At 40.2% G+C, this 13,375-nt stretch overlaps 1 protein-coding gene across 1 annotated transcript in view; it reads left to right on the plus strand.

Moving 5' to 3' along the window:
• The window catches only part of LOC311151828 (dermatan-sulfate epimerase), a gene marked incomplete at its 5' end in the record, with an annotated part of 173,213 nt that overhangs the window by 117,001 nt on the left and 42,837 nt on the right, over window positions 1-13,375 (plus strand). Inside the window, one exon of the mRNA XM_084202520.1 lies at window positions 10,632-10,727. Within this exon, the coding sequence (XP_084058646.1) occupies window positions 10,632-10,727 (96 nt within the window). The remainder of the gene's footprint in view (window positions 1-10,631; window positions 10,728-13,375) is intronic.

The following is a 13,375-nucleotide window of genomic DNA, read 5'->3' on the forward strand; positions in this document are numbered from 1 at the left end:
TCTGAAACTTGCCTCCCAGCCAGCTCCCCACCAACCACAGCTCAGTTTAAAGGACAAGCAAGGCCTCTCAACCTCAAATGTATGACAAGTTTTCTTGCTACAGATGAAAGGGTGTGAGCCCATAAAGCAAATCTGGGCAGCTAGTGAGTAGGATAGCTGCCTGCCATCAGCCATGGAGCTCCTACAAAGCATGTTTCCCCATGAGGAGGGACACTGTGTGCTGTCCCTCACTGCATTGAACCAGTGCTGGGGCAGGGGGTCATGTCTGTAAAAGTTAAACCCCAGTGCTGAAGGACAGGGGAGAAATAATGTTTTAAACTTGCAGCTGTGCACCGGACAGCAAAGTTGAAGGTATGAGAACATCTCTGCTTTGTTACAGAGAGGAGTGTTTCTTGTTTGTTTGTGTGGAAGAGCAGATGTTCATTATTATGGCTGTTAAGGAATTCCTGACTCCTCTTGAATACCTTGTCTGACTCCTGTCACATAAAGCTGTGAGAACCCCTACTCTGCCAAGCCCTGAAGTTTTTGGCTGCAGCTGTAACTCATATCTTGGCTACAGCTATTTGCTAGAAGAGATTGAAATGGGTTATGCAAGTTTGATGCTCTCCAGCTTTTCCTTTCCCATTCATCTGCTTCAGTTACCAGCAGAGGACTTTCCACTGCCAAGCTGCAAAAACTCAGGCCTTTCCTCAAGATCCCCTGAACCCATGTGTGCAGCCAGGCTGCCACCATGCTGACCACATGAGCCCAGCTCCCAAGCAGGGATGTGCTGACTGTGTGAGCTCAGCTCCGGCTGGCTCAGCCTTGGCAGCACCTCGCTCAGCCTGACCCAGCCACACAAGCTGTCACCTCACTGGAGGTGTGCTGCAGCCTCCTGTGAGCTGGAGGTTAACAAGGGCTTCTCTATCAACAATGTCTGACCTGGCTTTTGTACCCCTACATGAGCAGTAGTAAGTGCCACGTACAAGTCAGGATGCCAACCGCTTGTGGTCTGCAAAAATATTTGGTGGGATGAGGCAGATGGCTGCAGTGCTGGCTTTAAGATTGGTTCTTGTTATTTGTCTGCAATGAGTGTCTGTGCATAAAGAACAGCTTGGTTTGCTTCTCAAGACACATTGAAAAAGATTATTCCAAAGACTATTCAACAGTACTTAACACTAGTAACTCGCTTACTCAATACCAGTTCAAAGATGCGTTAGAAGTTCTGAACTTTAATCTCACTTCTGGCAAGCAGGGTGTTACTGGAATTGCAGATTATTGCACCACTGTTTGTCATCTAAACTCCCCTCAGATTCCCTGAAGAGAAACTGGCATTTTCTTTGTGCATGAAAGAGTATATTTCATTTATTGTTAAAATTCCCCAAAGGAGACCTTTTACAATACCTTCTGTGCACTTCCATCGGTTTGGATTGGAAATCAGCTATATGTTATATTGACAGTACATGGTTAATAAAATAGTAGAAGCCAATGTCCCTACTTCTATTCTACATGCCTCATTCACAAATCCATCTGTTTCTTCACTTTTCTGCCGTTGAGTCCCTCCTCATTTACAGCTCCCTTACAGATTGTTAAAGCACAATGATATCATTAGACAGATTTTCCAAACTGGGATCCATTACCGTGGGAATGTTGCTTTAGAGCTCCCGCATGGAAATTAAAGGTGTAGGGGTCTCTCTGAAAAATTACATTCTGCACAGTTTCCAGGACATCCTTCTCCACTTCAGAAGGTTAGATATGAGCCAGATAAAGGAGGATTATTCTTATCTTTCCTACCCGAGCAATCTGAACTTTACCTTCAAGGACAGCAACCACTACTCTCTGACCACAGGACCACATTTCCAGATCCCCATTGTAATAATTTTATTTCCTGCATCATATGGATGTTCCAACAGTAATTTCAACAATTTCGAAAATACCATACAGATCTTTTGATTAACAGTTCTTTGATCCAAAAATACGATATGCATGGTTCAACCTAACGCTTTGCCTTTCAATCTCACTGTATTTGTTATTTTTATAAAAGCCACACTTCAAAAATTCAATGAGGAGTTTTAGAGCTTTGGAGGGGATTTTTGTAAGGTTTTTTTTTCCTTCATTGTAAAGAAAAGGTTAAGAAAGGGGGCTCTAAATTGTAATAAGGAGAGTATAAAAACCTTTTTTTCTAATTTCATAATTCTTGACATAATGTTGTAAATTTGTCTCATAATCGCTGAATGGTGAAGTTTGTCATAGGATTAAAAACTACTGCAAGCAAGAAAAGGAGATTGAGTGATGTTTCAGCTCAAGAGAATTTCATTTCAAAGAAGAATTAGTGCAAATGTAAATGTTTTATGGAGACAGAGTTCATTTCACATGTTGGAGATTTGATAACCAGGCTTGTGTCATGCATGAGGATAATGCATTTTTTTTAAATCTTGCATGCAATGTGAAATCATATCAGGGTTTGCTCATATGGCTGCATAAGTTTTTCTTCATGCCTTATTGTTATTTCAGTTAGCTAGAGCTAGAGAAAAAAATCTCCATAATTAACCAAAGCTGTCTCTTTAAAGATGCCTACAGATCCCTGCCACTTTCTGCAGGAGTTTCAGTCGTCAGCCTGCTTGCTGTATAAATATAATGATAAAATTGCCAGTGAACCATGACAAAGAAGTTCATGTTTCTGCTTAGAGCTGCAAATTATCTGCACAATGGAAAGCTCAAGGCAGCCGTGGCTGGGGCTCCAGAACTGGCAATGTGCAGTCACAGATACACGGGTCTGCCCAGCAGAGATCAACTACAAATTGCAAACTTCCACACCATCTTCCACATGTATTTTAAATGTGAATGCCCTGGAGGAATCAACTGTTATCATGGAAGACATGAATTTCACTAATCTTATGATATACTAATCACTGATCAGCCATATACTACACTAATCAGCCATATACTGATTTCTGTATCCTGAACAGCAACATTTGTAATTGTTGCTGAAGTGAAACAAAAAAAATCCCTCATGTTTTTGCACCTTAGTTCTATGTTTTTTTATTGACATTACATCACTTAAAGTAAAATCCAACTCATTTTAGAATTAAATTAGTCCTTGCTGTAACTAGACTGATAACTGTGCTCTCATTCAAATGATACAATAATATATAATTCCCTTAAACACATAGAACTATCTATATTATGCATTGCTAGTTAGCAGTAACCTTTCATATTTAATGCCTTATCTTACAACTGTGCTTTTGCATGCCAACTTAAGTATTGCACTGTATCTATACAATAGCATCTAAACACTAAGTTTATCAAAATGCCTTGAGGATTTAAACTGGGAATTTGCTGTTACAAGTAACAGTTGCTGCTACAAGGCCAAAGAGGTCATTTTTATAATTAAAGTTTTTATGCAAAAAAAGTACTCTTACACCAGGTGGAAAATTGGTGTAAATACACAGCAGTAACACTTCCGAGGTTTTCTGGTCCTGAGGTTTGATATGAAGAAAAAAAAAGCAGATAATAAAGATAACTGAATAGAGAGAAGATATGTGTTCTGAGTGTATAAACAGCATCTTGATCTATGTGTCAGTTGAAAAGCATCAGATAAAGTAAATCTGATTCATCTGTTCCAGGAAACTAGTTTCAATATTCTCCTTTTAGAAGTAAAAAGAAAAAACATGCCCAACACAACCAACAAATATAAGGCATCTATTTTTTCAGCTGAAAAATACAGCTGAAACCAACAATAAACAGCATTTTAACCATAAAATTATTGTTCAATAAATCAGGACTAGTTTATAAAAAGTCTTCGGGACCTAGTTCCTTCCCAAATGGTCTGAGACCTTATCCTTACCACAGGATTTGACCACTTCATAGTGATTTTTTCAGTGTAGAAAGGACAGTATTCAGTGTATTACAGTTTGGTCAGCCTTTCCTTCCTCCTCCAGAAAGGTGATTTGACTTGTGCCCCTGAAGACCATGTCAAATCATGCAGAACCCAAAAGATTACTTCCTAGCCAATAGCTGTCAGAAATATTCCTGCCATCGTTATTCTGCTCTATGAGATGTCAAAGTACAGCCACCTCGAAAAGATTAAAGGGAGAACTCATGAGCAACTCATTAAGAAAGGGGGAACCACTCAGTCATTTCTGCTTTAAAGTTATCCTTCAACTCAGGCAGCATAATTTCATTTGCAGGCTGTAACTAAAGCTATAATTGGGTTTTGACTGGATTGCAGGCTTATGGGGTAGGTTTAGATTGACACTTTATAAACCCTGGTTGTAATACAAAGTGTTGATAATTTTTGAGTGTGAAAACCAGTGGAAATATATAAACCACCAAGTACTGAAAATACTTTTCTGACCAGGTTGAAATTGTACATAACCTGTGACCTCACACGTAAAAAAAACATTTCTGGAAGGACATTTAGGTACTCTGGACTGGTGTGTAACATATTGCCTCTAGATTAAGATGGTCACATATGTACAAAAAACTATGTAGGCCTTGTCTTCATGTGTGTCTGTGTGTGGATTTTTATTTTAAGGTAGACAATGTTTGTCACCCCTCCAGAAAAAAAATGAGGGAAAGGGAAAGAAAACATTTGTTTTACAAGAGAGGGGAACATGATGAGATAAACCCATGAGTTTGGAGAGGAAGGTTGATCTTGGTGAGTTTACCTCAAAATGAAAGTAAAGGAGCTTAATGTAGCTCCTTCACAGTCTCAAAATGCATCTCTTTTTTGTTTGGTTTGTTGGTTTTTTTTAATTAACTAGAAATGCCACTGGAGTTCAAACGATTGCTTGTTTCCAGGCTAATTTCTTGAATCTACTCAAGCCCTTCCTCCTGTTCTAAGATACAGAGTGAGTCATTCACACAAAGAAATTAATTAACAGATCCCGGAATGACTAACACATCCTGGTAGGATCTTGGCATTCTCTCAAGATTTTTTTTTTAGATTAAGTCTTCACCTGGATATTGAAATATATTATAATCCAGTATTTTCTTCTGATCATTTCCAGATCAAGGAAAGAGCCACGCATGGCTATTTTCTTACTCGACTTCCAAAAACCACTGCTTAAATGAAAACAAAAATGAGAAACATTTCCCTCACATAGAAATAATGAGTTTTCTCATGAAAACCCAAAACACCAAAGGAATTTCTAAGGCTTTCCTTCACTGCAGACCCTTATCAGGCTCAGCTGCAAGTTAGTGCACGCCTTGTGCACAGCTGTTTTGCTCAGGAAGGGGTCAGCGGTCCCTTGGCCATAGGGTAGACCCAGAGCGATGTGACTTGTTATTCCCAAGGTAATTACAGTAAAATTGCACACCACAAGCAATCACAGCAGCCACGATGGGACAGTCATTCCATTTCCCCAGGCACTCGTCCATCTGCAAAACTGGTAGTGAAGCTGCTGCTGCACATATCCCTGCAGTTTGCCACTTGGGTTTTCTCCAGCGGCATTGTGTTAGATACCACAGAAAAGTAACCAGTGACAAACCTCAGTGGCACTGAAGCTCTGGCTCAGGCCAAGCTCAGATGTCTGCTGGCAGTGCCACGGGCATGATCTCCAAGCAATACACCTGTGCTGGCAGAAGCTCTCATGTAGGTCCAAGTAAAGCAGCAAACCTGCGCTTTGACCGAGAATAGTTTTAGTCTTTATTCCTGCAGGCCCAGGGGCAGGCTGCACTGGCTCATATCACCAACTATATCCAAACTCAGAAGGTTTCTCCGGTGGAGCAAACCTATTTTGAGGAGTCCCTCTTTTCCCATACAACACCATGCAGATACTCTCCTCCTCTCCAGCTTCTGAGTTATGGAGTATGCAGACAGCAGCACTGACTTTCACATATTTGACAGAAGGAATGTTTTTCTCATGCTGACTTCACTCTTTTGGGAGCTTTTCTTTAGTACAGCAAACATCTGACCTCCAGTTTAGGAAAATCAACCTTAGAAGTTTTTCTAGAAATAACTGCTATCAGAGAAATCTATTTGTGGCCTTGGGATTTTTTTCTTGTTGCCTCTAGTAAGCTGTCTCACATTCTGAGCTTCTAGTGCAAGTGCTGCTCTGACTGTTACAAAATAGAGATGGGTCAGGAGATAAAAAACATTCAGTATTTAAGGAAAAGCAACACCTGTTACAGGTTACCCACAGACTGGCAATCCAGGTCACCCAAAGGCACAGCCAAACTGGTGAGTTCCCCTGCAGCAATTGTGCTTACTCTACTGCTAAGAAATCATTATTAGAAGTTGTTATCATTAAGAAAATAATATTTTTCTTTCAGCAGTGACTTTGAAATACAGTGAAAGATTCATTCTAAAACTTCTAAGCCAGCATTAATTATGGAAAATCCTGTAAGAGGAAAAGAATTTAGCTGATGGTTTGCCCTCTGCCGCTGTAGTTACCTCCCCTGGATGATGAGATGTAAGATAGAGCTCTGATGGTGTTTTCTGAAATTTGACACAAAGATTTTTTTCAAACTTGGGTATCACTAACAAGGTTTTAATTCTCTTCCTCATGCCTTTTCCTTGGTGATAATCAGGAGGATATATTTGGATTCACTTAAGAACACAACCCTGCTGTTTACTAGGAGGCTTCTGCAGCATCTGGCGCCAGCCCTGCTCACTGGCAGGGAGCAGACCTCAGGGTGGGAGGGGAGTTCTGCTTTCTGTAGAGCTTCTCACTCATCCCAGGGATGCTGCTGTAGTGTCATGATGAAAAAATGTTGGCTTTGCTTTTGTTGGTCAATGCTGAAAAATGATTCCTGACATTTCTGCTGTGTATTTTGGAAGAAATCGGTTTTGGTCTTGGACTGTGTTTTTAATTGAAAAACAATGACATTCACCTAAAGTGGTTAGTTAAGATTTTATTTGTTTAATCTATTGGTTTGTTCAAGGAAATTTTAAAAAATTAGAGTAGTAAGTTTATCAAGCAGGCCTGTGTCTGGATTAAATTAAAATTGTCTTCCATTCAGTTACTCAAATACTTTCCTGATCACTCATTGAGAATATTACATTTTCCCTTCTTCTTGTGGTTTCTCTTTCTTGCTTGTGGGTGGAACTCCAAGTCTTCCTCAGATAAAAGCTTGTGGCATTGATTTAGCTGGCCTACACTGAGTGCACAGCAGATGAGACAGTGGCATTTTGTAACTGTGCTGTAAGTCCATCCATAGCTCCTAAGTACATGCATGGTTACGGGTATACTTCAGCATCAGAATACAGTGTTGTACTTAATGTCACTTAATACCTTGTCTTGGTTTAGAAAGACAGGTGCCTGTTAAAGGAGACAGGAGCCTCCCCTGAAATGGAGAATGCAAACCCTCCCCACCCCTCCGAATTGGTATGAATAAGGGGCTCTCAGGCAAAAATATGGGAGCAGGAAATAACAGTTCTTTAATAGCGAAAGGAAAAAAAAATATAAAAGAAAAAAAATAAAATACAACAATGCAATACACCAGAACAGCACTGTCAGAGTCAGAACACGACCTGACACCCTGTGGGTCAGGGTGTTGGCAGCAGTCCAGTTGGAAAAGGAGCTGCAGTCCTCCTGGAGGGCCAGGCGTGGTTCTGTTGGAGCAGGGGAGTCCTATAGGAAAGGGGTGTATTCTTCCTCTGCAGATCCGTGGAAGTAGAAGCAGCTGCTGTTCCTCTGGGGAGTCCAGTGGAGCAAAGGCTGTCTTGGTGTCAGAACCTTGCAGGTTATATCTGCTTGGCTCCTCCCTCTGGGCGGAGCATCTCACAATGGGATGCTATAGTTCTTATCAGTCATGTGGTGACATTCAATAGCCTCTTATCAGCAGATGTCCCCCTGTTGGTTATGATCACTCAGGAAGAGAGATAAGGAGCAATGCCTGCTTGACACCAGACAACTGCCATACAGATGGCAATAGAATACATCTTGCCTTGCAATCTGGAACATACCTGCATCTGGATAACTGGAACACAGTACCAGTGTACTACCTGGCAGTAGCTACTGTTCAGGCACCATCATTGCTATTTTGCTCACACCAGGGCTGCTGGAGGCCCGTAAGGGAGGCAGAGCAGGGCAGGAACTCTTCTGAGCTCAAGTTAGGCCATGTAACCTGTGAGGGTTGCCCAAGCCATTGGGAAGTGCTAGCACCACTGAGTGGTCAAATCAAGGAAAGCAGTATTCATCACTCACTTGCACTCAGGCTGGTGTGGGAGCAAAGAAAGGAGTGGGACAGGAACTCGGGGTGATACACCTAATAACTGGCATTTCTGTAGATCTAGGACCTTCTGTATTCCTCTGGGACCTTTCATGTCTGATTTCTAAGAGTCTTTGGCTCTTAAAGGGGTTTGTTTGTCTTGGGTTAAAAAAAAAAATAAAAATCAGACTGGGTGGAATTACCTAAGAATGATAGAAGAATCCTGGGACTGTGATTCTCAAGCAATTTGGTAGAGTCACCTAGTTCCTTCTTCCAATCTCAGGCTGTCACGTTTGTCCAAGTCTGTCTGTTTAGGGTTCTTTGTGATAGTGGCAATATTGGAGGAGTTTTGTGCTGAATTCATTATCAGTGCAGGTTAGGACTCATTAAAGCCTTGCTGTCAAACTATCTCAGAGAAGACTACATATGTGCCCCCTGCCTAATTCATGACTCTCCATTAGGGTTAGGTGGCAAGTGGATGCCAAGATGCAAAGGTCTACTACAGCAGCAGCAGCTGTGAGCATGCACCACAGCAAACCCTGAAGAATTTACTGGCAAAAAACACAAGGAAAACAACTTGGAAATAAGCAACTATTTTTTTCCCAAGATTTGCTTTATTATCATATACTTTATGGTTTTGGTTTTTTTCATGCCTTTGAAAAGTGAATATGGATATTTTCTAGTCATCTTCCAAAGTCAGCATGTTGACACAAAAGCAACATTTAAATTGATAAACTGGGGTGTGAATATATAAAAATGTAATTATTCTCTTTTGGAACCTTTTGCATTGTATATAGAATGGTTTGGGTGTTTAAGCTGATTCTCTAATGCCAGTTTACCAAGAAATACCAATGAAATTACCATTTTGATCCAGCTGATTCTTTCCTCAGCAATTATCAACTCTCTAGCAAGTCTGCCCCATTCGTGATGATCTTTGATTAAACTACTCTTGGGAAACTCCAGACTGCTAGACTATTAAGCTCGTAAAAGCTTTTTTATAAAAGTAACTGTATGACATTTGATTTTTATAGCTCATAAAGATTTTTGGAAATATTTGCTTTCTTTTCCCATTTATTTTGTCATTTTTGAAACCTTTGTATTAAACTGAGTGTCATAAATAGACTCAGCAGCCAGTAAATCCACTGGGCCTTCTGCATACTAGGAAAACATCTGCCTGTTCTACCGTGCTCGCAGTGAGCTCCAGAGATTTCCCTGACTCAGACAAAATGAGAAAATTAACTTCTTTGACAAGCTAAAATCATCTACTTAAATAATTGTCTTCCAATTATCTTGCCTCCTATTCCTACTTTATTCCAGATTCTATCTGATTTTTCAGCTTGATCTAAGCACTCATTTGCTGCAGTATTATGTTCAATATCAGTTTAAAGCTGCAGACCTGGATGCTGTCCTGGTGCCTGCCTGCAAATCACTTGTGAGACAGAACTGGATTTCCTGTTGTTTTTGCTGAAACTACTAAAATTGTGGGTTTCTGTTTCATAGAAGCTGTTGAGTGGGGGAAAAAAAAATTGCAGCACGTAGTGACAGGATGTCACTTCCCCAAATTTACTCCAAATTAAATTTTAAAAATTGCAATTCATAAGTTATTGTACAGATAAGCCTAGTAATAGCTTTTATGCTTTACTTTGGTTCTGAACAGACAGACTGGAAAGGAGCTCCCCCCCTTTTTGGGGGGAAGTTGGTTTTTCTGTTCATTATTGGAAAGGGAATTGCTTCTTGAACTAAGTTTTATTTATAAGTTTTTTAATTTGGTTTTTTGAACTTTGAGTACGAGGTGAGCACGGGAAGTATCGGTTTTCTGGCTGTGAGGGTGGGTGGGTCACTGTTGGCAGCAGAGGCCTTTGAAAAGTTACAGAAAAGAAAGCCTTGACTGTTCAGAGCTATTTTAATGCATTCAGTGTTCTTTACAGACTGGAAGTGATGAGTACATCAAGTTACAAGTGCAGATTTCTAAGAATCCCTGATACAAAATGATGTTGTTAACACTGGACTGCAAGAAGGTCCAAGAGTGGGTGCCTTTCGGGAATCTTGCTTCAATAGCCATGAAAAACAAAAAAAGGAACTGATTCTTTGTTTTAAACATAGCCCTCTTATGATTAAATTGCTGAGATAAAAGAGAAAGGTGACAAATTGAAGAATTAACTTGAAGGTGTATTGAGAGAAAAACTGCATCTAGGCTCAATGAAGATTTTTTTAATTAATATTTAAGCATTCGTTAAATAATTTTCTCTGACTAGCATTATTTCAGCAATCAAGAAACAGAATATCCTTTACTGCAGTTGAATAAAGTCTGAAAGTCAATCCCTTGAACAGCTGAAGATGGCAAATAAATGTGTAATCGTGCAATCAGATTGAATTCTGGTGCCGGTGAGCAAACAGCTCAAGGTTTTAAGAAATATTGCTATTCACCACAAGCTTGTTTTTTATGTGATTCAGGCTGTGTTGCTAATCAGATGTGGTATGCTTCTGTCTTGCAGATTTACCACTGGATTACAGATTTACACGATTTTCCTCAAATAGTTCAGCAACTGCTGGGTACTACCCAAGCCCTCCAAGAGCACTGCTGCCAAATGAGGACTCAGTGATGATGAAATAGGTTGTCGGCTTTTTCCTTAGATAACCCTGTGACCCTTACTTAAACTGCTATCAAATGCTAATTGCTGAAAATGCTGTGTGATGCTTCATAAAATAGAGTGATGGATTAAAGCAGACTCCTGTGTAGATTTGTGTTTCACTTGTTTCTCTAGTCCAGCTGGAACAGGTGAGTGATGCATCCTTCTCTCTAAGTCTTCTGACCACCACTACCTTTCACAAAGTGCTGTTGGCTTTTTCCATGCACTGCCCACAGCCCTCAGGAGAAATGTAATAGTAAAAGCTCATCCCAAGTTACATTCTACATTTTTGAGGACATTTTAGGTATTATCCCTCAGCCATATTTCAATTAACAGTTGCCTTGGACAGCCCAGGTTATCACCATACACCAGTGTTTTGCAAGCTCTGAGGAATTTATTCTCCCACTGTAACTGTTCTTGGAGACAAAGAAAGACTGAGTTCCAAAGAGAAAGATCATCACACTCAAAGAGAGATTTGAATGGGATTTAGGCGACTAAATGCAGACTAATAATTCAGAAAGCCTTTTTCATACTTTGTATTCCTGAAAATGCCTGACAGCTCTTCAGCCATAAGGTTCCCTACATGCCTTTTCCTCCTTTAGTCTGCAATACCTCAAGCATCAGAGCTCTGATCCTGACACGAACACCATTCCACCTCATTTCAGAGATACCAGCCTCTGTCTGCATATTTTTTTCCTGCCTTGACATAAAATGTTATTTTTACATTCTTATAGTGGACCACTATACTTGCAAGTAATAAACAACTTTTCCAAACTAGCATCAAGCATTGGTTTGTTGAAAGGGAAACATAAAACAAATGGGGACAAAATTAAGAAAAACTTCCTTTAAGACAAGGTGAATGAGGAATGAAAATGAAAGTGCCATTCCCCTGATAAAATACAGGCTGAAAATATTTTACTTAAGATGATTGCAGTTAGCAAAAGTTGAGTTTATTTGGAAATCTTTTTATTAGCATTAATGTCTTCAGCAGCAAATCTGGCTCACGACAGTGCTATAATTTGTATTAAGGAGAGAGATACCCAGATTAAAATCTCAGATTCCTGATTACAGCATCTTTGAAATTCTAGCCTGAATCAAGTAATCTTCTGCAAATAATTTCTAACTAATTTATGGTGCAAACCCATATTTTGTACCCTCACACTTCTGTTGTTATGAATTCGGATCTGATTTTTTTTAGGTTAGGGATTTTTTTTCTTGATTTTTTAAAGAAAACTAATTTAATTGCTGTGGAAAATCAGACTAAAAATCTTCTAAGTCTTTGGGTCCTGGTGTCTCAGTGGAAAACCAGTATTTTTTTAATGGAAAGGTGGCAGATTCTAAGGACAGCCTGAACTCAACACTCACCAGAAGAAATACAAATGCCCATCTTAGACAAAGGCTGTCACCAGCCATTTACACTTGCTGCCAGAAGGACCTCACCTCCCAGCAGCAGAGAAGGAAGAGGATAACAGAAAGCTGCTGTAAGCACAACTCCATGTGCCACTGGAGTCTGTGGCTGCAGGAAGACTTGGGGAAAACAACTGATGTGCTTGCCTGAAAAGTAGAGTTCCTCTTGCGTAAAGACTCTTCTGTTCAAGAATCTGTGAAAATTATACAGGCCTTATTACAAAGAGGGATTGGCAGTGGAGGAATGAGGAGGCAGTTGTGCTGTGGCACAAGGAGAGCTGTTGGAATGGTGTGAAGAACCAGGGAGAGGAAATGCACGTGGCAGAAAGTTGGTACAGAGCTAGCCGTATTTAATATGACATTGTAAAGACACCATCTTTGCTTTATCCTTATTTCTGTCTCTCTTCTTTGTTTTTTTTTAACCCCTGGAAATCTCTGAAAGTTCTTGAATTCTCTTGTGAGAGGCCATTGACAGAGAGATTGCTGAAGTGCCTGCAAAAGTATCTTGAGCATCGGCAGGGAGACATAAAGTTTCCTTGAAATCACCGTGTCTGGTTAGACAGCCCTGAAAGCCACAGTTTTGCTTAAAACCAGAGATGAATACTGAGTTTCCTTTGGAGTCTGTTTTGGTATAAAGCACACATGTCTGGATTTTAAAATAAAGAGAATTTATTTCTGAAAAAAAAAAATGTTCTCTGAATTTACTTTATAGCTGAGCAGCAAAATGAGAAAGGGGAGATAAGCTTGTCTCAAAGCAGTGCAGGGAGAGGATTTGCTACAGCCTCAAACAAAAAAAAATTGACCTGCTCAGCATAAGACATATAAAACAACCAAAAACTTTAATAAATTAATACCTTTAATACTGATAGGGAAGTAATCTTTCATGCACAGAAGAGCTCAGTGCAGGTTTCCTGACTAGAGCTTCTTCGTGGGAACTGAAGGCTTCTTCATCCCAGTGGGAAGCTAAATGAACGAATGCAGGCAGATTATCTGTGGTGACCACGGGGCACTGCTGGACACAGGATTTGCCCCTTCCCCATGGGAATGATGGGGTTCTCCAGCTCACCTGAGTCCCAGATCTGTGGTAGTGCAGTAGCAATTCTTAAAGGAATGCCCAGGAAAATTTGTCTGATGACAGGCAGTGGGAACCAGCATTCCCAAATCTAGTATATGTCTTTCCTGCTGTGGCCAAGCATGCATTA

Source organism: Fringilla coelebs (genome assembly GCF_963513975.1).
Source record: "Fringilla coelebs genome assembly, chromosome: 3".
Classification (NCBI taxonomy): Eukaryota; Metazoa; Chordata; class Aves; order Passeriformes; family Fringillidae; genus Fringilla; species Fringilla coelebs.